Raw genomic sequence first — 26727 nt, forward strand, 5'->3', positions numbered from 1 at the left:
AGAAATAGTGGGTCAGTTAAAGCCGTCGGGCTCCTCTATGGATGCCATCCCTCCATTTCTCTTGAAACAAGTTTTTGATGCCGTGGGGCCTTATCTTTTAAACATCATAAATCGATGTCTGGTACCAGAAGCTTTAAAACATGCTATAGTTCGGCCGTTGTTAAAGAAACCAAACCTAGACTTAAATGTTATGGCCAATTTCAGAACTGTTTCAAATTTGCCTTTTGTTTCTAAGATTTTAGAGAAGACAGTGTTGTAACAATTGCAGAGTTTCCTGGATGAAAATAAGGTATTTGAGCTTTTTAAGTCAGGTTTTAAAAAATATCACTCGACAGAGACTGCACTCCTGAAAATTGTAAATGTGTTAATAGCTGCCGATTCTGGGGTTTCTGCCGTACTTGTATTGCTAGATTTGAGGGCCACTTAGGGCCTGCCTATTTGATGTGAAAGCTTGGTTATCTTTAAATTTTCTCAGTTTTAATGAAAGTAAAACTGAAATTATAGTTTTTGGCTCATCTGATTATTTTAGTCAAATAACCCTAGGTAATTTAACACTTTTTGCAAAGCCTTGGGTAAAGAACTTGGGTGTTGTTTTTGATGATGGTCTGAAATTTGACAACCAGATAAGTTCAGTGGTCAAATCCTGCTTTTTCCAGCTTCGTCTTTTAGCCAAAGTAAACCCTGTTTTATCTTTTAATAACTTTGAAAGATTAATTCATGCATTTTTAACTTCAAGGCTAGACTATTGCAATTCACTGTATTACGGGATCAGCCAAGCAGCTTTATCCCGGTTACAGATGGTACAAAATGCGGCGGCAAGACTTCTTACATGTACTAGAAAACAGGACCATATTACTCCAGTGCTACGTAATTTGCACTGGTTGCCTGTACGATCTCATGTTGATTTTAAAATTCTTCTTTTGGTATTTAAATCATTACATGGTTTGGCCCCTCCTTACCTTTCGGATCTACTGACCGAACATCTTCCAGTTATGTCACTCTTGTCGTCTAATCAGAAATTATTACGTATTCCAAAATCAAAGTTGAAAAGTAGGGGTGACCGCGCGTTTTCAGTGGCTGCTCCCAGACTGTGGAATGCTTTACCTTTTAGAATTAGATTTGCTCCATCCGTGGCTGTTTTTAAATCTAGGCTAAAAACGTATTTATTTGAATTAGCATATGGTCAAGGATGAAATGTATTGCATTGTGTTTTGTTTGTGTGTTTTTATTGCCTCTTGTATTGATGTAAAGCACATTGGTCAACTGGTGTTGTGTTTAGTAGTGCTATAGAAATAAAATTGACATTGACATTGACAATCTGATAGTCTTTCAATTATGATCACTTTTGATGAGGAGAAACTCCCGAATAAGGTCTACATTGGATATATGTGTTATACGTGAGGCTATACATACCCCCACCACTTAGATGTTTTAAATGTCAGAGATTTGGACATGTGGCAGCGGTGTGCAAGGGAAAACAGAGATGTGGTAAATGTAGTGGTGATCATGAGTATGGCAAATGTGAAGAGGGTGCAAAGCTGAAGTACTGTAATTGTGGAGGGGAACATAGTTCAGCTTACTGAGGATGTGAGGTTAGCAAGAGGCAGGCTGAAGTGCAACGAGTCAAGGTTGTTCAGGGAATCAGTTATGCAGAGGCCGCAAAGACGGTGTCAGGAATTGGGACCATGGCTAAACAAACTGAAATTAAGAACAAAAACATTGATAAGTGTCAGAAATGTGATAAATTGAAAGAGGAAACTTTGATAGTGAGTAAAAATTATTTTGTATTGTTTATGGCAGAGATAATAAATTGTTCAGCACAAACAAAAAGCAGAAATGAAAGGATCTAAATAATTGTTAAATCAGCAGAGAAGTATCTAGATGTGAAAGGGCTGCTCTGGGAAACAGTTAGAGACATCCTCAATGATGAGACACAGTCCTCTCAGACATGGGGTGGATCATCTTAATAAGAGTACTGATGCAAATGGCCTACTTATTGAAGAATTAATTGATATTAAGTATTTGTTGTGTATTAATAATGGAGAAGGAACACTATATAATAGTATAAACAACACAGAAACGGCACTTGACCTGACATTTTTTATCTAGTTCAATAGCAGGGGTATTCAGCAAAGTTGTTCAGCAAAGTTTGTGCTGAACAACATGGAGTGTGATCAAACATACTACAGTAGGGGGTGACCATTACCCGGTAATGATGACTAAAATTGGCGCAAAGAACTGGAGAAAGTAAATTGGTAAGTTTTTCAAGAAATTTGTGGAAAGAGATGTTTGACACTTCAAGTAGAGAATCAGATGGATGTAAATATATTTAATAATTAACTAGTTAATGAAATAATTCAGTCGTCTGAGGAAATAATACCTAAAAGTACAGGAGTAAGATTTACCAAGAATGTACCCTGGTGGAATAATAACTGTAAATAAGCTATAAAAGCAAGAAATAAGGCATTTAGGCATCTCAAAAAACATAATTCTCAGGATACTTTGATCTTGTATAAAAGGGCCCAGGCAAAAGTAAGGAAAACAATAAAAGCACAAAAACGTACATTTTGGAGGCAATATTGCAATAGTATTGGAAGAGTATGCGGCATGATCAGAAGAATGGGGCATGATCAGAAGGAATTATGAATTGCCAGTGTTGAACAGTGGGGATAAAATAGCTGTCAACAATCTGGTTCAAATATTCAAGAAGGTTCATAGCTCAGATAATCTTTCTGAAGTGGCCAGGCAGTGTAGAAATAAAACCTTAATGGAATTCCCTAATATTTTAAAGAAAAAAAAGATGTCGGAAAATCCTTTAGACTTACCTTGAAACATGTTTGAGTTGAGAAGAGCAATCATTAGTGCTAGACAGACTACTCCGGGGAAAGATGGAGTGTGTTATAAAATGTTGGCACAAATGACAGAGAAAACACTGGAAATAGTATTAAAACTGTTTAACCAAATTTGGGATACTGCACAACTCCCTTTGGTATGGAAACAAGCAATAATAGTTCCAATTCTTAAACCAGGGAAAGACCCATCAGATCCTTCTTACAGACCCATTGCCTTGACCTCCCATTTATGTAAAATCATGGAACGAATGATCACAGAGAGAATAATGTATTTCCTAGAAAGTAAAGCTCTTTTATCTCCATATCAGAGTGGGTTTTGTAGGGGTCGTAACACAATGGACTCTGTATTATGTCTAGAGTCAGACATTAGGAAAGCACAGACCAATAAAGAAGTAGTTATAGCTGTCTTCTTTGATGTGGAAAAGGCATCTGATATGCTCTGGAAAGAAGGATTATTGATAAAGCTAAAATCATTAGGAATTGGCGGTAGAACATATAATTGGATTATGGACTTTTTATTTGACAGGAAAATACAAGTAAGGGTAGGTAAAGAATATTCCAGAGTATATTCAGCAGAGAATGGAACTCCACAAGGTAGTGTGTGTAGTCCGATATTATTCAACATTATGATTAATGACATTTTCACTCAGGTTGAACATAATGTAGGACAATCTTTGTATGCGGATGACGGGGCTTTGTGGATTAGAGGCTGCAATATATCATATGTGAAAAAAAAAATACAAGCTGCAATAGTAGAGGTGGAAAAATGGACAAATAAATGGGGATTTAACAAAAACAAGTCATTTGCTTCTCAAGGCAGCATGAAATCATACCCCTTTCTTTAAAACTTTATGGGCAACCTCTGGAGCAGGTAAAAGCTGTTAGGTTTCTTGGGGTTTGGTTAGATGAAAAACTGACTTGGAAAGTTCATCTGGATAAAATTAACGACAAAAGTAAAAAGGTCATCAACATACTTCGTTGTTTATCAGGACGGGACTGGAGAGCAAGTAGATAATCTCTGCAAAATATACTGGGCACTCATGAGATCTGTTTTTGATTATGGTAGTATAGCTTACATGTCAGCAGCATAATCAAACCTCAAGAGATTAGATGTTTTGCAATCTCAGGCTCTGAGAATCTGCAGTGGATCATTTAAAACATCTCCGGTATCATCGATGCAGTTGTAAATGGGAGAAATGCCTTTAAGAATCAGAAGATTGAAATGAATGATGGCATACTGGGTTAATATCCAGGGACATAATGAGTTGTATCCTGTCAAAAGTGTATTAACTGAATGTTGGGAACATAATGAAACAAATTATACTAGTTTTGGATGGATAGGTAATGCAAAGGCAAGAAATATAGGATTACACTGAATTACAGTACAGTAATACAGTTTCAATTTCTTCCATTCCTCCTTGGTTATTCCCTTTGCCAAATGTTGACCTCAATATACAGCAGGAATTGAAAGATAATTTGGTACAACTTCCAACATGGTTTATAGTCCAGATTTATTTATTTCATTGACACATCAATCCAAAAGGCTGGCATCGCAGGTTTTTCGGGATGCCTTGAACATAACAGCATCATATGGCATCAAATCCAGACTGCAAAGAAAGAAGGGAAAGATCTTCACGTCTTGTTCCTTGATCTGGCCAATGCCTTTGGTTCAGTTCCTCATTCAGTTCTGTGGGCTGCCTTTGATTTCCTCCAAGTGCCGACTACAATCACAAATCTAGTGAAACACTACTTCTAGGATCGACAGTTTTGCCTTACAACATCAGGCTTCACCACAAATTGGCAACCGCTGGAGGTAGGAATCATGGCGGGGTGTACCATCTTCCCATTGGCCTTCACGATGGCAATGGAGATCATTATTAGAGCCTCAAAATGGGTTGTGGGAGGAGAACGACTACAATGTAATCAGAGGTTACCACCAATTCGAGCCTATATGGATGATCTAACAATACTCACAACAACTGTCCCCTGCACCAAGAGATTGCTGGAGAAACTTCATCAAAATATAACATGGACGAGGATGAAGTTAAAGCCCAATAAGTGCAGAAGCATCTCTATCGTGAAAGGCCAAGTCACAGACCAAAGATTTCATATTGGCGGAACAACTGTCCCAACTGTCTCAGAAATGCCAGTAAACAGCTTGGGGAGATGGTATGATGCAAAGCTCAAAGACACCGAGCAGTTTGAACAAATAAAAAATGATATCAGCCTGTACATGGAGCGCATCAACAAGACCTTGTTGCCAGGAAAACTCAAGTTATGGTGTTTTCAGTTTGGAATACTCCCAAGACTCTTGTGGCCGTTAACTGTGTATGAGATCCCCATCACCAAGGTTGAAAAGTTGGAACGGCTGATAAGCACACAGCTGAAGCAGTGGCTTGGAATTCCACGTTGTTTAAGTTCTGTTGGCCTTTATGGACATGGCAAGTTGGAATTACCAATCACAGGGCTCGTGGAAGAGTTCAAATGCACCAAAGCAAGGCTCATTATTACCCTATCTGAATCAGAGGATGCAGTCATTCGAACAGCGGCCCCCCGGGTGGTAGCGGGAAGGAAGTGGATTCCATCAGAAGCTGTTCGGAGTGCAAAGTCTGCGCTTCATTTCAGAGATGTGGTTGGACAAAGCAACATCTGTGGCATAAAGCAACATCGGTGCAGAGGAGACAGCTAGTGGTAGAAGAGGTTAGGAGGCAGGAGGAGGGAGAGCGACATGCCAAAGCCATATCAATGGCCAAGCAAGGGAGATGGACCAACTGGGAGGGCCTGGAGAAGAAAAAGCTCAGCTGGCGTGACATCTGGCAGATGGAGGGAGCACGGCTGAGTTTTGTCATCAGAATCTGAAAGAGTGGTATGGAGAAGATCCCGCCTGTTCCCTGTGTCAAGTACCTGCATCCCTAAGGCACATTCTATCAGGGTGTACTACAAGTCTCACCCAAGGGCGCTATACTTGGCGGCATAACCAAGTACTCAGAGAACTGGCATCAATATTGGAACAGAAACTAACTACAACAAATAATCTCCCACAAACATCAGCAGGAGAGGTCAACTTCACAAATTTCGTACCAGCTGGCCAACATCAAGAGCATAGTACAACACCTAAGGATGTAAGCATCCTGCAGTCAGCGCGGGATTGGAAATTGGAAGTGGACCTTGATAAGAAGCTTGTGTTTCCCCCAGAAATAGTGACTACAACACTCCGGCCAGACATGGTCCTGTGGTCTCCAACAACAAAGTTAGCATATGTTGTGGAATTAACAGTGCCATGGGAAGATGGGGTTGAAGAGGCTTACGAGAGGAAAAATAACAAATATTCCGACCTGGCAGCTGAAGCATCCCAGAACGGCTGGAGGACCAGCATCTTCCCAGTAGAAGTGGGATGCAGGGGATTTGTTGCCACATCTACCACCAGTTTTCTGTGGAAAATAGGGGTGAAGGGTCGCTCTCTTCAACAGGCCATCAAGTCTATGTCAAGTGCTGCCGAAAAAAGCAGTAACTGGCTCTGGATCAAGCGTAAGGACCCCAACTGGGCAGCAAGGTAGAGACAGATGGTATGCGGTCAGGCTTAGGCCCTACTCAGGGAGAAGGAGGCCCCTGCCAGGCAGAGTCCATCAGGGATATGGAGGGTATGGCATGGAGGGGGTGTACCTGGGACGCTGGGTACACTGTTGAGCCTTCTGGAGACGTTGTGGGCTTCAATCAATGAAACGTCGATGAAGCAGGGTGCCCACCTGATGACCCCAATGACATACCTTACCCTCCTTTTCACCACTCCACACCGACTGCTACTGTCAAGAGTTTCCTACTATGGGGATTGAAACATCTAGTTCTATTAGCTTTAATAATTAAGGAACATTTTCCAGAATCAGTGTTTTTATTTACAGATGGATCCAAAGATCCTGAAACAGGATTTGCAGGTGCAGCAGTATATATTCCAATGAGAGATTGTTTTATTAAGAAAAGAGTAACCAATCATTTGTCAGTATATGCAACAGAACTATTGGCAATATCACTGGCCCTGCAGTGGATAGAGGAGAGGAAAATAAAAAACACTGTCATTGCATCAGATAGCTACTCATCACTTGAACGTATACAATCTGGCAGGTCATTAGTTAGGATGGATATTATCAATGAGATATTCTGTAAGACGAATAATATGAAAGTTATGGGTATTTCTACTCGTTTCATTTGGGTTCCTGCTCATGTTGGTGTGGAAGGAAATGAGAAGGTGGATATTCAGGCTAAACAAACTCTAAGAATAAAGCAAGTAGATTTTCAGGTCCTATTAAGTAAAGCAGAAGCTAAAGTACTCATAAGAACATAATGCACAATCAGTATGGCAGGTATATTGGGATGATAATGAAACAGGTAGACAATACAATATACAAAAACAAGTTGGTGCTGGGAGGAGGGAGAGCAGGAATCGAAGGGAAGGAAGTATCATAACTCGGATGAGAATAGGTCATATTGGACTTAACAGTAGACTATATAAAATTGGAAAACACCCAACTGGGGAATGCATACACTGTAGCCAACAAGAAACAGTTGAGCATGTATTAATCCATTGTAGGAAATATAACAATGAGAGATGTCACCTTATTCAATCATTGAAGAAAGTAAAACATCATGACCTTACTTTATCAGGTCTATTAAGGGAAACAGCTAGTAAGTTGTATGATGAAATTATTAAATTTGTGAAATAAAGTAAATTATATAAAATAATATATTTTTTGTTTATTTATTCTGTTTTATTGTCCAGTTTGTTTATTTGTTTTGCTTGGTTTTTATATTTATTTATATTTTGTATAAAAGCAAATAACCTGATCCATATTCCATTCCAGTTGGTGGCGGTAATGCACCAATAAGCTAGGTTGCCAACCGCCAATAAACACCAAAGAAGAAGAAGAAGTGTTCTGTCAGATCGTTCTGGTGTTTCACGTCTGGTCTCCTTGCCCTGTCAGTGTTTCTCAGTCTCCAGATCCTGGTTACCGTCCTGCTCGAGTTTGGACTCCCACTGCTCTGATTCACTCTGGGATTATTTCTACGTTGATCATCGGACTTCAGCCCATTAGAGTCTCCTCGCTGCCAAGACCTGAACTCAGCCCTGCACCACTGCATCATATGGAGCTTATAATATGACAAAATGATTTGAATTTGAATTGTGTAAATTTGAATTATTTGCAAGTGTAATCTAACTAAATTGAATGTTAGGTGGTAGTTTAAATAGTTCTGAATTTGATTTGTTTTAAACGAATATTGAACGTTTGAAATTTAACAAATTGAAATGTTTTTATGGCTGAATTTTATAGACATGTATTTTCAAACAGCTAGTTTTTTTGTTCTGAATTCGTATAGTGCAAATATTCAGTTAAAAAAAATACAGATTCAAGTTTTCAAGATGAAGAAATTCGGAACTTCAAATTCAGTTTTCTAAAATTCAAGTTCAAAAATTCAAGTTCAAAAATTCAGATCTTACAGAAAGTAGGTCACAGGTCATCCACAGGGAAGAGTAAAGGATCTCAGATAAGTCGAACAGAGCATTTTGGCTGCACTGCAGTAGTTTTCTGCCGCAAACGCGGTGGTGGTTCAAGAGAATCCGTGTATCTTTCGTTCAGTCGTTTTTTTATTTAATATTAAGAGTAGAAAAATGAGAAAACAGCTTGAGTATTAGATTTCTTCTAATATTCTAGTAATAATAGTCCGCTGCAGCAGTTGCACGGAGCTTACAAAACGCGTGTATTGCAACTATAGGCTACATTTAATTTTCTCATCAAACAACTAGACTAGCGAACAGAAGACCCTAGAAAGGGCTTTCTCTCTGTGTAGACCAGCAGTTGGTCTGAATTTGCCTATTTTCTCGACTGTATAGGCTAAGTCACGTTTTATCATGAAATACGCTCTGATTTATTCCAAAGTGACTCAGGCATATATAATGCATTTAATGTTAAATAATCTAAATGTTGACTTTCAAAAGTAGGCGCGCCAAGAAGGCTATTCTCTGTATTTTGGTTCATTTTTGGTGAGCGCCAGAAAGATCTAAAGAGACCGAGACGCGCTAAAGCAGCGCATCATGTTTTTATTTTTATTTTTCAATGGCATGATATTTTGTAGTCATTTTGAATGTACACAAATAAAAATATACATTTTACTGTTTCGGATGATGTCATATTATCTGTATGACTATAAATAACAGAGTATTAAGTTATTTCCCAGCAGTGGAACAAATCCAAGTGATGGCGCTCGCGCATCGCGCTCTCACACAACATAGTATCAGTTCTGGCGTTGCTTCATATCGCAGACTGTTCATTATCAAAATGAAACACAGTCAACCAAACATATAAAAAGTTATTCTGCATAATTTAATTGGTCTGTTGTACAATATGAAGGGCAAGCTGTGCCGCACACAGTCCTACTTGTTATTCCAATCATTTCCCTTGCTGTGAAGACGCTGATTTAGCCTATACGTGTATTTTGGGACTCGACTGAAGTATGACGCCTTTTTATTTGTATTATAATATAATATATTAAAATACATAATCTTCTGAGTTTTATGATGTAGGCCTTGTGTGTTTTATTAAAATGTATTATAATTTACATCTCAAAAGGATGCGCTTTGTGCATTCTCTGACATTATATTTATTTATTTAATTAATATTGAGTATCAATTGATGTTAAACAAAACGGTGTGTTATTTTCTCTGGCAACTAAACTTTCAAAAAAAACACTTCCAAAAAAAAACTTCCAAAGCAAAGCCATTGTGCGTTCTCTCCTCGCTCCGCAGCTTTTCCACACAGATTTTGAGAACTGGCCAGCTAAAAAAAATAGGCCAAAGATGTAGACTAACGTTACGGCTAATGTCCGGGAAATGCGAGGTACGTTCATATTTATAAATAAACATAACTGATTTTGTCTACACCTAAATACATTTCCTAATAATAACAGTGATTAAGCCCAAATGTGGGTGGGGGTAATGAACACAATATGGTTTTTTTTTGTTTATTAGTTTTTTTGCCCAAATGGTCTCCACTCTATGCATTTTGTAACAATAGAGCAACATTTTTTAACTGACCGTATTTGCCAGAAAAGAAGTCGCATGCACATGAGTGCAAGTCACACTGGATCGTGTTGAGAGAGAAAGGCGTCATAATTATTTGTATTTTTTTTTATATTAGCCTATTCAGCAATAGTGTAAAAGACCTGTAAATAAAATACAGCATTTACATGATAAACACTATTAACATGTAGGCTATGTGTTGCCTATTTTACTTTCCCTTATGACAAATGAATGCAAAAAACAACAAGAATGAAAAATAAGTATGTAGGCTAGGCTATAATAAAATAATATATAGGCTACAGACTATAAAAATAGCCTATATTGTGCCCTTTATAAACGCCAAGCCTAAACAAATTTATTTAAATCGAAAGGGTCGCGCATCTCTCATTCAGTCAAAAGTTTTCATTGCAATGTAACATGTGGATGCTAACTATTAATATAAGAAGGCTTCATACTTCAGTCGAGTCCCAAAATACACGTAGGCCTATAGGCTAAATCAGCGTCTTCACAGCAAGGGAAATATTTGGAGTGGGACTGTGTGTGGCACAGCTTGCCCTTTATATTGTACAACAGACCAATTAAATTATGCAGAATAACTTTTTATATGTTTGGTTGACTGTGTTTCATTTTGATAATGAACAGTCTGCGATATGAAGCAACGCCAGAACTGATACTATGCTGTGTGAGAGCGCGATGCGCGAGCGCCATCACTTGGATTTGTTCCACTGCTGGGAAATAACTTAATACTCTGTTATTTATAGTCATACAGATAATATGACATCATCCGAAACAGTAAAATGTATATTTTTATTTGTGTACATTCAAAATTACTACAAAATATCATGCCATTGAAAAATAAAAAAAAACATGATGCGCTGCTTTAGCGCGTCTCGGCCTCTTTAGATCTTTCTGGCGCTCACCAAAAATGAACCAAAATACAGAGAATAGCCTTCTTGGCGCGCCTACTTTTGAAAGTCAACATTTAGATTATTTAACATTAAATGCATTATATATGCCTGAGTCACTTTGGAATAAATCACAGCGTGTTTCATGATAAAACGTGACTTAGCCTATACAGTCGAGAAAATAGGCAAATTCAGACCAACTGCTGGTCTACACAGAGAGAAAGCCCTTTCTGGGCTCTTCTGTTGGTCCGTGTAACGCTTTGCAGTTCTCTGTTCAATTTGCACCATCAAAATTAACCAAATGAAAAATTGGCTTCAAAGTTTCATTTTCCATTTCTTTGGAATAATTCACAAACGGATAATTGTTTCTCAGTTTAATTTTCAATTCTACAAGCAGGGTTATTGCGTCCGAGTCTGATTTTTGAACAAACATAAAAAAAATTACTCATTGCTGTGATTTTCCATTTCTCTGTGTTTTGCTCGCGGTTGGACCGTACCAGTTCCACTGGGGGGTGGGTGTGGATGCATAGGCATTAGAGCGCTGTAGCATTATGTGTAGGCTATGGCATGTCTGAGTCTGTCCATGATTTATCCATAGATAGGGATTTATCGCAGTGGTGTACAGTCTACGTGATACGCAGGTATACGCCGTACCCACTAGAAAAGGCCAAGGATTTCCGTATACCCACTTAAAAAAGCGTGAGGATACGTAACAACTTCGTTTTGTGTCAGAACTTTAACACTTTCATTCATTAATTCACCCCGTCTGTGTTTGCGAAGCGACACGGATCGAATCGCGGAATCCAGTCACAAATGGAGCTTGCTAAGCAGAACGTCACGGAATTTGGGTATTTTTGAAGGGTTTTGAATGAATAAATCAAAAGTAGGGCTGTACAATGAATCAAATCTCGATATGGACTAGTGTATATGAATATTAAAGTTAAAAGAGACTGCAATTGTTCTACGCGTCTCTGGGAATGAGCGCTCAATGTGTGCTCCACTCGCGCTCCACTACACACACACACACACTGAAGCACGCCCGACTCACGCTCGTGGTGTTTTCAGCGTTTCACTGTATTGAGACATGATGTAGGATACACATGTGCACTTTCATCGCAGAGCTGCTATGAGAGTCACTTCATGCGAATTTCACCATTTCATTTGACAAAACTATCGTCATTCATTCGTTTCATATATGGGTGTTTCTGCAACTATACGGGCACTTTTAAGTCCCAGGAGTGAAATTTTTGATTTATGTTAAAATTTGTCATTTGATGTTTCATAAATATAAACGTAGTGTCAATACACACCTTGACATAAATAATTATGAATAAATAATATGATTTAATGTAAAATTATGAAGCATTTATAGGTCCAAACACCATTTTTGCTCATGTCCCACACCCGTGGTTTCAATGTTGAGATGCTTAAAATTAGCTCATTCTTTTACAATATGACATTATTTCAAATGGAATTGTTTAATATACAGATTCATTTACAGAATCTTAAAATTCTTTGTATTATTTACTGATCATTTTTATGATTTTTTTAACTAAATGTGCCTGTCCCACACTTTTGAGTCCTTACCGCAACAATGAAAAAAAGCTTTTATTATGAAATTTTATCGAACACAAACAAGTCTAGTTTCTATGGAAACAGAAACTATCACTTGAGCACATTGCTGACAGACTGGACCACCACACTACCTCACTCACAAGATAACAAAAAAATAAGGTAAACATCATCTTTTCTGCTCTAGTATTTATTGTGTGTCCTTACCATTCAGCTTAATAATTGTGTATTTATAACTACATTTTAAAAATAAATGTATTTTACTGTTGAATTCATGTATATTAAGATGTTAAGATTCAAAACTAATGTGGTAGGCCTTGATAGCTGCCAATTAGCTAAAATATTAGCAAAAATGTCATTTCCGCAACATGTCTTTACCGCAGCAAATTTAGGTGTTGCGGTAAAGACCTTGTGTTGCGGTAGAGACAAATTCAAGGTGTACTGTATATTAAATGACAAATATTCAGTATATTATTAGTACTGAAGTATATATTTGTATATTTATTAGTATATATATATATAAACATGCCATTTTTTACATTAAAAATAAAATTTTGTCCTTACCGACTCAAGATGTCATTACCGCAGCACTCCTCTATTTTAATTTTTTTTCACATTTTGATTTGCAAAAAAAAATATTTTTACACTTAAGTTGAGATGATTAACACATTGAAATTGCAACATCTGTCATAAAAAGTTAATTATGTTATCTTTTGTGTGTATGGAAACAATTGACATCTAAGGTTACTGTAAATTTTTTACATGGCATAGAAAAAAACATGAAATTGCCTATTTTGTATATTATTTTTTTTTATCAGTATTTACAAAACTGCATCAAATTTGAAAAAGCTATTTAAATATGTAAAAAATTTTTTAGAAATTACTAAAGAAAAATGTATAAAATGAACGAACGTTATTGTAACATTGCGGTAAGGACACTTTTTAAGAAGATGACCCGAAAAACATAAAAAATAAACATGTTCCAGATTAAAATCTTAACGACTACATTCTATTTTGTGTAAATCTTTATATGTATTACAGACTGTGATGGTTAAAATTGAAATTCATAGAGGTTGATCTTTTTAAAATTGGGATAGTCAAAAGTGCCCGTAGTTGCAGAAACACCCATATACACACAGAAACTGTAATGTCTTTATGACAACCTGTCAAAATAAAAGTTCGGTATAACTTGAAGAAATTATAACAGGAATATATTACTATTGCACAGTAGAGTATACTTCAAGTAGTCCTAATAATAATAATAATAATAATAATAGTTTATTAACACACAGAAACTCAAATGTATACAACCCACCAAAATAAAAGTTCGGTCTAACTCAAAGAAATTAGAAAGAATTATTGGGGGGGTGGTGGGGGGTATATTACAGTATACTCACTACAAAAAAATAGACACCACTGATTTATCGACATGTCAGACACGCCAGCTTTCAGACACCACATTCTTCTCTTCTTTAGCTATAGTTCCTTTGAGGCAGTTTCTTTCTGTCGTGTAATTTTAATAACGACTGTCAAGAGCATATTATTGTAACACTTGAGTGGTTGTTAATGCGCAAGAGCGAATCTCTTCGCAGGCGAATTTCCTTCTCTCTCACACGAATGTCGGGTCGCACTTTCAAAATTCGCTCTGCATTCGCTGACTCGCTGAGATATTGCGCGTGCACGCTCAATCTTGGTCCTTTTGACTCAATCTCCATACTTTTTATATAATTATCTAACCTCTTTTATTTAATGTGTTTATAAGTTGTCGACAAACAGAATAAGCCATCACCGATTAAATAACATAAGGATGTATTAATAGCTACTATTATAAGTCATCATCATTAGTAGGCTATTATTGTTTTAGGTCAGTGATGGAGTACTCGAGTCCGACTCGAGACTCTATTCTCTGGACCCGTGACTTGACTTGGACTCGCGGACTGATGACTCCTGCTTGGACTCGGACTTGAGGATAGCCTAAAATCGGACTTGAACATTCATCAAATAAATGACGTTGGATGAAGTTTCTGACCAAATAGGTTATAAAATGTTGATTTAAGATGTTACACTTTTCCTGTTTCGGACTCCAAGACTGGCCGGGATCTCTTTTTTTTCCCGCACAAGAACGAGCAGAGAGAAAGCCCCGGCCGCGCGCGCACACTCACCATCTTCAAACGCTACAGCGCCCTGCCTATGGTTAATGCATCCCCACCCCCCGCTCCACCCCCCAGTGGAACTGGTACGGTCCAACCGCGAGCAAAACACAGAGAAATGGAAAATCACAGCAATGAGTAATTTTTTTATGTTTGTTCAAAAATCTGACTCGGACGCAACAACCCAGCTTGTAGAATTGAAAATTAAACTGAGAAGCAATTATCCGTTTGTGAATTATTCCAAAGAAATGGAAAATTAAAGTTTGAAGCCAATTTTTCATTTGGTTAATTTTTTTGGTGCAAATTGAACAAAGAACTGCAAAGCGTTACACGGACCTTCTGTTGTACCGAGCCATTCGCTAGTCTAGTTGTTTGATGAGAAAATTAAATGTAGCCTATAGTTGCAATACACGCGTTTTGTAAGCTCCGTGCAACTGCTGCAGCGGACTATTATTACTAGAATATTAGAAGGAATCTAATACTCAAGCTGTTTTCTCATTTTTCTACTCTTAATATTAAATAAAAAAACGACTGAACGAAAGATACACGGATTCTCTTGAACCACCACCGCGTTTGCGGCAGAAAACTACTGCAGTGCAGCCAAAATGCTCTGTTCGACTTATCTGAGATCCTTTACTCTTCCCTGTGGATGACCTGTGACCTACTTTCTGTAAGATCTGAATTTTTGAACTTGAATTTTTGAACTTGAATTTTAGAAAACTGAATTTGAAGTTCCGAATTTCTTCATCTTGAAAACTTGAATCTGTATTTTTTTAAACTGAATATTTGCACTATACGAATTCAGAACAAAAAAACTAGCTGTTTGAAAATACATGTCTATAAAATTCAGCCATAAAAACATTTCAATTTGTTAAATTTCAAACGTTCAATATTCGTTTAAAACAAATCAAATTCAGAACTATTTAAACTACCACCTAAAATTCAATTTAGTTAGATTACACTTGCAAATAATTCAAATTTACACAATTCAAATTCAAATCATTTTGTCATATTATAAGCTCCATAGCATCAGACCATCCTGCCTTGATCATATTCTCTGTTTACTTAATAAACTGTCTTTACATTTGCAACTGCATTGTGTTCTCTCGAATGCTGACATGGCACTAAACAAAACAATCTGAATCGGTGTTCTCTCGTGTGACAATCTTAGATAACCAGATAGGCTAGGCAAGGCAAGGCAAGGCAAGTTTATTTATATAGCACATTTCAAACACAATGGCAATTCAAAGTGCTTTACATAGAAGAAATTAAAATAATGAAAAGAAATAAGAATAATTAAAACAGTTTAGAAAAATAAAATAAAATACAGTACTTTTAAAAAATAAAAAAGAATATTTATTATAGATCTTTCTTTCAAAGGATTCCCTTAAGACTTAAATCTTTCAACCTTCTTTTAACCTTCAAGATACCTAAATTATTTAACTTAATTTTTAACTTGGACATTGTATAATGTTAAGGAATAATTAGGATGATCATGAATGGCCAATAGCTCGCATTTTGACATATTTAGCATTAAACCTGAAGCTTCTGAAAAAAACTTGATTAACTAAAGTGCTAGGGGTATTTGCCGTTAATTTCTTAAAAAAAGAGTAGTGTCGTCAGCAAATTGACTGACATAAAATGATCCCCTTCTAGATCAATGCCAGATATGGTTCCCATTTTGAGTAAAATAGAGTAAAATATTTCTGCTACCATGATAAATAATAAAGGTGAACATCCACATCCTTGTCTGAGGCCTCTTCTAACCTCGAATCTTGGACATGTATCTTGAGTAAAAGCTACAGAGCTGTTTATGTCTTTATAAAGCATTCCAACAATATTTATAATTGTAGGACCAAAACCAAAATGTTTTTGAAAATGTATTTGAAAAATAAATTAATGCTCCTCCATGTCAAAGGCCTTATAGAAATCCAGAAATAAAATGAAACCATCTTCTTCAATTAGATGACCATAATCAATTAAATAAAAAACTAGCCTGATATGGTTATGAATTGACCTATCCTTTAAGAATCCTGATTGAGACACACTAATAATTTGTGCTATTCCAGTTTTTAATCGAGAAGCCAGTGCTTTAGTAAACACTGTAATCCATATTTAGTAGTGTTATGGGTCGTAGGTTATCTAATATCCTCTTATCTTTTCCTGGCTTTGGTATCAAAATTATAAGCCCTTGTTTCATAGTTGGCAATAATTCGTTATTATTTATACAATCTTGTAAGGCTTCAAATAAAATATATTTTAGGTCATCCCAAAATGATTTATAAAAATCAGTTGTTAAACCATCAGGACCCGGTGATTTACCAGGTTTACTCTGTTTAATAGCCACATCAAGCTCTTGAATGGTTATGTCTGACTCACAAAGTTCTTTAAATACAATATCAAATGAAAGGATATTATTTTTTATCATCTGAAAAAAATTATTTGAATTAACTGAGGAAAAAGATGAGGAATACAATTTGAAGTAAAACTTAAACACCTCTTTTACTATTAAGTTATGATTTGATTGTTCTACTTGGTCACTATTAAACTATTGATGGCATTTTTTTTCTTGTCGTCTTTTTTCAAAATGAATGAAGTATGAGCTATTTTCCCCTCTTCCAGACACTTAGCTCTGGATCTCACGTATGCCCCTTTTGCCTTTTTAATATAGAATTAATCTAGAATGGAATGTAGCTTAATAAGTTTTTCTTTCTCTTCATCTGACGTGTTAGGTTGACAACAGCATTTATTAATCTCTTGAATTAACTGGATTTCTTTTTCATGTTTCTTTTTTTTATCAGATTTATGCTAAAGGTCATTGCATAATCTCTCAATTTATGTTTTAAATATTCCCATTTAGTACCACTTGGCATCTTTTTTACTTTAAATTCAGCAAAAAAAAAAATTCTTCTAATATATGATTCAGTAAGTCTGCATTAAATTTCCAATAGCCTTTTAGTATTACAATATTTATTTCTTTGTTCTAAGATTAAGTTGATCACACAATGATTTGTTAAGGGAGCACCTGAAATACTACATTTAGTAGCATTACTTGGAAGAGTATCAGATCCGAGCCAATAATCAATTCTCGCCCTTGAAGTGGCATTCGGTTTGAACCATGAAAAGTGTCTGGCAGTGGGGTTTAAGTTTCTCCAAATATCAATTAATACATTGGATAAGCAGACATTTTGAATAATACTGTTAACATAAGAAATATAACATTTAGAATGTTTCTATCCATATATTCATCCGCTGTCATGTTGAAATCGCAACCGATTAAAATATATTCTGTAGGGTAACTAGTTTTTAGGTCATTTATGGCAATTGTTATCGTCTCCAAAAGACCTTTATTCTGGGTTTGGACATTATACCCATACACATTAACTAAAATGAAAAATATTTTGTCTAAGTGTAGGACCACTGCAAGCCAATGGCCATTTGCATCAGCCTTTTGAGTAATGATCTTGCCTGGGCATTTATTCATGCACATAGCGACCCCTGCAGACCGATTTGAACCATAACTAAACATCATATCATCCCCCCACTGTTTTTTCCCCCCCAAAAGATAGCATCTGCCGACTCTGAATGTGTTTCTTGTAGAAAAAAACAATGTGATTTTTGACTTTTGCAAAATAATAAAAATGGCCTTTAAACCCCTACAATTTAAAGAAGAAAATGAGATGTCAGATTTGAACGTGAACATGAACAATTAAACAGATAGAACTTCAAATTAAAAAAAAAAAAAAAAAAAAATGGAACCAAAATAAAGATGTAGTCTAGACCAGTGGTGTAAACGTGCAGTGTTGGGGTTCCTTCAGGAGCAGGGTTGAGAACCACTGGTCTAGACTACAGATGTGTAGAGTCTGTGGGATAGAAAAACAAAGTCCCATTTCTTTATGACTCCACCTCACCTCATATCAAAGAGAAGCAGTCAATACCCTTTTTAAGAGATACGTTTACCCTCGATATATCCAAATGGACCTCTAAAGCCAGCTACTTTGCCTTCCTTTCTGGCTTGTTCGATTCTTGGCCATAATTCACATCTCAAAAGTCTATCTTCCTTCGTCAGGTCCTCTGCAAAACGGATGCCAGCTTCTTTGCACACATAAGACGATTTGGTTATTTTCCATACTTCATCACGCACCAGTGTGAGGGTAAAGAGAATGATCACCTCTCTCGGACGACTGGTCTCCTTCCTTCGCACTCGATGCACGACATCGACAGCCTCCCCCATGGTAGAAGCATTATCTTGCCCAGAAGCAGAATCACATCCTCTCTTATGCGCTCATTTGAGTTCTCCTTGAGACCTTTTATGTGAAGACACCATCTTCTTTTGTACCTTTCCTCTTCCAACACACAAACTTTCAGATCATTATTGACTTCGGTCAGTTTTTCATTTTAATTCATTACATGATTTTGTCTTTGCAATCTTATAACTCATTTAACATTTGTAACGCATTTATTTGGACGGACATGGCAACGCTTGCAATCATTGAACTGTGTTTCTTCATTCTTCGTGTTGTACATCTACCTTTGTTCCAAGGGCTTTAATTGCTTCCAGTATAGCCGAATTGGGCACTTGATTTTCCTCACTCTCTGTCGTTTTTTTCTTTTTTTTTTTGTGTGACTTTTCCCCCTTTTGGGGTTTACTCGGTGTGGGTGGATCAGAATCAGCTCCTCGCCCCCTTTTGCTCGAACCTACAGCTATTTCCATTTCTTAACAGTGGTCTTCCATATCGATCATATCTACACCACAACTTGGGGTATGTATATTATTAGCAGGTGGAGGTGGAATAAAACTTGTCAAACTAAACAAACTTGGGAAATTATGTGAGAGCACGAAACAGCTTGACTACTCAGTCTGCCATCTTGCCGGAACCCATTAGAAGAATTTAGAAGATGTTTTTGTTCACACTCGACCCCGGTAGGTGGCAGAAATGCACCAAACCACCATTAAATACAAAAGTAGAAGAAGAAGAAGAAGAAGAAGAAGAAGAGGAGAAACACTTTATTTAACATAGACATCATATAGATAGACGCCCTATCGACCGCTACTGCCTACTGGCGCGGGTGAGCCGTGGGGCCGCCATCTTAGACCGGTCACCCGCTCCACTCAGTGTAATCTGTATGGCAGGTGCAATGAGCTGTCAGCGCATTTAATTTATCATCTCACTGAATACCGAACTGATTTTCACACGGGTTTTTTTGCTGCAAAGGTCATTCATGTAGCTATTATACAGGACACATGGTTCGGCGTATTTTAATATTCATAGTAGGCTTAACAGTAATATAATATAGATATAAAGTGACCAGACGTCTAAAATCAAAATATGTGATGTAGGATATGAGGTATTTTATAAATCACACACTATAAATATGATAAAGAAGCAGAAACAGATAGTTGCAATAAAGTAAGATATTTTAATAAGTTGAAGAAACGTGTGTGTTTTACATTTACATTGCTTCCTGATATCACGTGCGCAAACACAAATAACCTATATATATAAAACAGTTATGTCCGGTCGAACAATGTATGAATTAACTTCAGATTGGATTGCGCTAAAAGTAAGTTTCGTGCCTCTAACAAGTGCTTTCGAACTTCTTTCTGATCTGAATGGTATGTGGAAAACACTTGGGGGAGACTTCTCCTAGTGTCCAGAACGCAACTGAATGCCTTTTCAAGCGTCTCAATACTTGAAAAACCACAGGAAACTACTTTTAAACACGAAATTACTTGATTTACAGAGGGTCTATTCGCACGTCTATTAATATAAACGTTACCGGAGGTAATTTTCCTGGACCTTTTTACAAAAGGTAAAAGTCGCCGTAATCTTTACTGACATTGTCCGAAATGAGATGCACATTCGGACGGGACTAAAATAACCGAGAAGCTCTTGTAATTATTACTTTACCCCACCTCTCCATGTCAGGTGAACACCGACTGGTGCAGTAAACATTGCCTAGCTAACGTTAGCTGGCTACGATTTCAGTACAGTAATATCAAAGATCCTTGCTCCTTCTCAATTATCTGGTAATATTCTATTCACAAAATACAACCAATAGTACGGTAATGTTAAAAGTAATCCCCTATTTGCGATGGTCCGCCGATTAGAACCGGAAAATACTCCACAGTGCTCTAGCATTTTAACTGCTGCCACACAACGAAACTAGGAATACGACCGGTTTAAGATGGCGGCCGCATTTCTCAGTGCCCAGCGGCCAATAGGGCATCTAGTCTCTATATAATATCTATGTTATTTAAAATAGGTAAACATAACACTGGAACATGTGAATACTGTGGGCAACAAGAGACAATAGAACACGTCATACACTGTAAGAAATATGAGGGAAAAAGGTGGGAAATGATTCAAAACCTTAGAATGAAAAGAATACATTTTGATTTAATAGAAATTCTTAGAAAAAATTCAAGAGATAAGTGCTATGGAATCGTTTTTCATTATCTTAGAGTAATCAATATAATTGAGAGGGTTTGAGTCTTAATTTTTTGTTTTGTTTTGTTGATTGTGTTTTGTTGATTCGGTATTGTTTTATTTTGTTTGGAATAAAATGAGTAGTCATTCAGATCCACACTCCATACCAGTTGGTGGCGGTAATGCATCATTTCGTTGTGTGCCAACCGCCAAATAAACTCCAGAAAGAAGAAGAAGAGAAGGATAAACTGGGAAATTCAAAAAACAAATAAGAATCATATACGGTAAATTGAACTATCTATCACCCCTTAATATCTTGTAATGTTGTTATATGATGTTGTTCAATGTGTTTATAAGATCATATCAAACACTGAACTGAGAAGAACAAATACTATGATGCTCATGAAATAGATTATATTGAAAGTGAAAGTTAAAAGTTGATCGTGTCTGTTGATCTATGAACATTTGAAATAGCCTAGTCGTAAAAGAGACGTTATATAAAGTTATATTTCCATCTATATTTCCATCCACTAAAGCTATATTTAATATATAAATTATTAGAGAAAATAACATATTTTAGTCCATTTAATTTATGAATGATGCCTTGTGTTGTGTTCATATCATTGATGTTCACAGGGAACATGTGCTGAAAATAATATTGAATACACTGTAAATCATTCTCTTTGAATTAAAGCTGCTGAATTATGGCGTTATTTTACTGTCAAATGTCGAGAACACATTATTGTAGCGCGAAAGTACATTAATATAATGCGCGAGCGCGAATCTCTCTGCTCGCGCGCGCTCTCAGACACACGCTGCTCTTAAAGCCCTCATTATGCTTCTGCGTCAACTCCACGGCGTAGCTACGCCGTCACTCCAACGGCGTCGTGACCGTTTTATGGTTCTGCGTCGGGTTGCGTTGCATCGCGGTGCATTTCACCGCCAGAACGCTAGGGGGGTGGTGTGGTTCGCGAATCTCTTTCCTAGTTTGTTTTGGTTCCATGCGCCGGTTCCGCTTTTTCATTTCCGACAATGGCGAGCGAAAGAGAGAGAGTGTTGTCGCAGCTGGAGCTAATCAACGTTGAACAACAAATGATTTTATTGCAAATGTTTAATCGTAGAAGAAAAAGAAGACGTCAGCGAAGGTGGTCTGTACGACCAGTGCACGAAGACAGGGGAAGGATTGGCGAATTTGTTACGGTTGTTCGACCGCTGAGGGACTTGGACGAAGAAATGCAAGTATTTTCGGATGTCGAAAGGTCGATTTGACGATCTTGTTCATCGTTTAAAGCCGTTAATACAGCATCAGACTACACACAGTATGCCTATTGACCTCGCTCAGAGACTGGCAGTGACTTTAAAGATTTTATCTTCGGGTGCAAACCAACAGATCACCGGGTTGGGCTACAAAATGGGTTCGACCACGGTGCCATGGCAGGATAATGTAGTGTCCCGTGGCAGACTTGGTTAATTACTTGATATCCATGATGTACCCGTGAACATTGTATTGTAAATAAACAACAAACTTTTTTTCAAAACAAACATTGATTTGATTGATTGAAGTTTATTTCTAGCACCAACAAAAAAAGAAAAGAATATATATAAATATATACATATACACTACCGGTCAAAAGTTTTAGATCGGTAAGATTTTTAATGTTTTTAAAAGAAGTCTCTTCTGCTCACCAAGGCTGTGTTTAGTATATAAAAAACAATAAAACAAAACATATTTTATGACAATTTAAAATGACTGTTTTCTATTTTAATATATTTTACTCCGGAAATGATGTATAATCTGACCAATCACAGCCCCTGCGGTCTGCGTCACCGCGACGCGTAGTTACAATTTTTTGGAGGTGCACGTCAAGCTACGGCGGAGGGGTCGCGTCGAGGTTCGCGTCGACGCAGAGGGGTCCGCGGGGGTACGCCGTCGATTCGACGCAGAAGCATAAAACAGGCTTAAGCCTTGTTTATACTCGACGCAGCCGCAAGATCGCGAGGCGCGCGCGGCAAAAATGAATATGGCGGCAAATCAATGCCAATAATAAACGAGCGCACAACTGATGCGGGCGCGCGCGGTAAATGACATACGCGAGAGGATAACAGATCTACACGCGAAGAAACGGGAACTCGCGAGCTCATTCAAACCCTGCGCGCGCGCATGACATCATCTCTGCACGCAATACAAGCCCTCGCGTGCGCGCATGATCATTCCCCACGCGCTCGCGCTTGATCTGCTCTCGCCTGCTGCTTTTGCTCGCTCGAACACTTTTATTTTTGGCAGTCGAGGGGCGGGACTTACTGTTTTAATAACCTCAAATGTCATTGGTTTGACCTGAGTATGTATCAATTTCTCCTCTCCTCCTTTTCTGTTGATGTTCATGCTGCAAAATCTTCATACTTCCACAACAAGATCAACAGCTCCTCCAACACACGACTACTCTTCAAGACATTCAACTCTCTCCTCTGTCCACCTCCACCACCACCCGCCTCCTCCTTAACTGCAGACGATTTTGCGCACTTCTTCACCAACAAAACAACAGCTATCAGCAGTCAATTCTCAGCTCCACACACACAGGAACCCAGATCGACCCCTTCCACAGCCAATATCCCTCTGTCCTCCTTTTCTTCGCTAACCGAGGAAGAAGTATCTACACTTCTCCTCTCCAGTCACCCTACCACCTGCCCGCTTGACCCCATCCCCTCACACCTTCTACAAGCCATCTCTCCCACACTTCTACCATCACTCACACACATCATCAACTCATCCCTCCATACTGGCACCTTCCCTACAGCATTCAAGCAGGCTCGGGTTACTCCACTGCTCAAAAAACCAACGCTAAACACATCATTTGTAGACAATTACAGACCTATCTCTCTCCTACCATTCATTGCGAAGACACTTGAAAGAGCTGTCTTCAACCAACTAACATCCTTCTTGTCTCTAAACAACCAGCTGGATGTCAACCAATCTGGCTTCAAGAAAGGACATTCAACTGAGACTGCATTACTGTCAGTCACAGAAGCCCTACGGATCGCAAAAGCTGCTTCCAAATCTTCAGTCCTCATTCTCCTGGATCTGTCTGCTGCCTTCGACACGGTGAATCATCAGATCCTTATGTCCACCCTCTCATCACTGGGCATCACAGGAACTTCACTCCACTGGTTTGAGTCCTATCTCACAGGTAGGTCCTTCAAGGTCGCATGGAGAGGTGAGGTATCCAGAGCACATCAGCTGACCACAGGGGTTCCCCAGGGTTCAGTTCTTGGTCCCCTCCTCTTCTCCATCTACACCACATCACTGGGACACATCATACAGGCACATGGTTTTTCCTACCACTGCTATGCTGATGACACGCAGCTCTTCCTCTCCTTTCAACCAGATGATCCCACAGTAGCTGCACAGGTCTCAAGCTGTCTGGCGGACATCTCCACATGGATGAAGGAACATCACCTGCAGCTCAACCTGGCAAAGACTGAGCTTCTCGTCCTCCCTGCCAATCCGTCTCTACAGCACGACTTCACCATCCAGCTAGAGTCATCATTAATCACCCCATCAAGATCGGTCAGAAATCTTGGAGTAACGTTTGATGACCAGCTGACCTTCACAGATCACATTTCAAAGACAGCTCGATCATGCAGGTTTGCACTGCACAACATCAGGAAAATCAGGCCTTTCCTAACTGAGCATGCAACACAACTCATCGTCCAGGCCCTGGTCATCTCTAGGCTTGACTACTGCAATGCTCTTCTGGCTGGACTTCCAGCATGTGCAACCAAAACCCTACAGATGATCCAGAATGCTGCAGCTCGTCTTGTCTTCAACGAGCCCAAGAGGGCCCACGTCACTCCTCTGTTCATCTCTCTGCACTGGCTACCTCTCGCTGCTCGCATCAAGTTCAAGGCACTGACGCTTGCTTACAGAACTATCACGGGCTCAGCTCCCTCCTACTTTCACTCACTCCTACGAGTCTACATCCCTACCAGACACCTACGATCGGTCAACGAGCGACGTCTCGTGGTTCCATCACAGAAAGCCACAAAATCACTTTCCAGAACATTCTCATTCACAGTTCCATGCTGGTGGAACGCTCTCCCCACCCTCATCCGGAATGCAGAATCCCTGACAACATTCAAAAGACAGCTGAAAACCAATCTCTTCCGTGAGCACTTAACCTTATAGAAAAAAAAAAAAAAAAAAAAAAAAAAAAGTTTTCCTTTCCCTTTGTAACATCACTTATCAGGCTTATGCTACTCTGAATAATACCTGAACTTCGTACTTTGAGCACTTCTTGTGTTGTTGTTGTTTTTGCCTCTTTATGATGACTCGCTGAATTTTGTCCTAATTTGGAAGTCGCTTTGGAGAAAGGCGTCTGCTAAATGACTAAATGTAAATGTAAATGTAAAAATGGTTACTTTTCCCCTTTTCCAGAAGTCAGTTGCGATTGGACGCCTGTCCAATGACTCGTAATTCACTTGACTTGAGACATGAGACATCACTTCATTTGTTTTATTTATTGTGTGTAATGTGATTTAATGCATTGTTAATATAGAATAGATTCTTACCAGATACTTTATTAACAGAAAGTCTTATTGCATTGTGTCGTTAAAAGATATTTAGGCTACAGACTATGACGCATTTCCATGGTTATTAGCATTGCAAATTGACCAAATCTTTTATAAATTTTTAGGTAATATAAGTGGTTAATTATGTTTTCTATTAAATGCAAAAGGGGTTCTGGCTTCTCAAAGTTAAGATACAGTACACAGCATGAATTAGCTTACAAATGCCTTTTCAGAATTTGCTACAAAATATAGAGGAACAAAATTAAACCCAGCAAATTAGATATTAAAATATTATATAGTGATCTTAACCATCTAACTTTTTGTAAGCTAATAACCTAATAAGAGAAAGTATGAGGCAAGTACAGTACACCGTATAAATGATTACACCCCATCTGAACATAACATATCTTCAAAAAAAAAAGCCCTAGATAAAGAAAAAAATCTGAATTTGTTGGGTCTAGAGGGGTGTAATCATTTATGCTGTGTACTGTATCTTAACTTGAGAAGCCAGAATCCCTTTTACATTTAATAGAAAATATAATAAACCACTCAAAATTGACATAATAGTAATACACAGGATGATAACAAAAGCTTACACAACAACTCTTGAATATTGATAAACAAGTAATGTATCTTTCACCCAAAGCCCTTGTTATATTTGCAACTATTTAATGGACACGTTTTACATTTCTGAGGTTCTCAGAACCAATATAATTTTGGTTGGGTAAACGTAAATAGTGGTGAATGAGAGTATAGTGGTAATGTAGTGGTGATATACAGCAAATACAGGTTAAACTCGAAAAGTTAGAACATGGTGCAAAAGTTCAAAAATAGAAACAAATGCAAAATTAGAATATTGTGAAAAGGTTTTCATAAACTGTAAGCCATAATCATCAAAATTATAACAAATAAAGGCTTGAAATATCTCACTTTGCATGTAACAAGTCTATATATTAGTTTCACCTTGTAAGTTGAATTACTGAAATAAATAAACTTTTGCACATGAACTTATTCAAATTTTTCGAGTTTCACCTGTATGACTTTACATTCCCATTTTTCTCCAATTTATTTTAGATATTTTAATGCCAATATCACAAATCACAGTGTTATAAATATAAAATGTAAAAATGTATACAAATTTGGGTCAATTTGCAATGCTAATAACCATGGAAATGCGTCATA

General features: G+C 37.7%; 2 protein-coding genes across 2 annotated transcripts in view; both read left to right on the top strand.

The window, feature by feature from the left end:
• The first annotated feature begins 21205 nt into the window (after positions 1-21205).
• Positions 21206-26727, top strand: part of LOC309503298 (NACHT, LRR and PYD domains-containing protein 1 homolog) — a 60631-nt gene continuing 55109 nt past the window's right edge. Inside the window, exon 1 of the mRNA XM_082176033.1 lies at positions 21206-21263. The gene's annotated coding sequence lies outside the window, so the exon portion shown is untranslated. The remainder of the gene's footprint in view (positions 21264-26727) is intronic.
• LOC309503431 (uncharacterized protein) lies at positions 23321-25313 on the top strand (the record flags this gene model as incomplete). The annotated part of the gene is made up of 2 exons (XM_082176259.1): positions 23321-24164; positions 24363-25313. The coding sequence occupies 2 exons, from the start codon at positions 23321-23323 to the stop codon at positions 25160-25162; spliced, it is 1644 nt and encodes a 547-aa protein (XP_082032385.1). The 3' UTR covers positions 25163-25313.

The sequence above is a fragment of the Leuciscus leuciscus genome (assembly GCF_965113295.1).
Source record: "Leuciscus leuciscus genome assembly, chromosome: 7".
NCBI classification, from domain to species: Eukaryota; Metazoa; Chordata; class Actinopteri; order Cypriniformes; family Leuciscidae; genus Leuciscus; species Leuciscus leuciscus.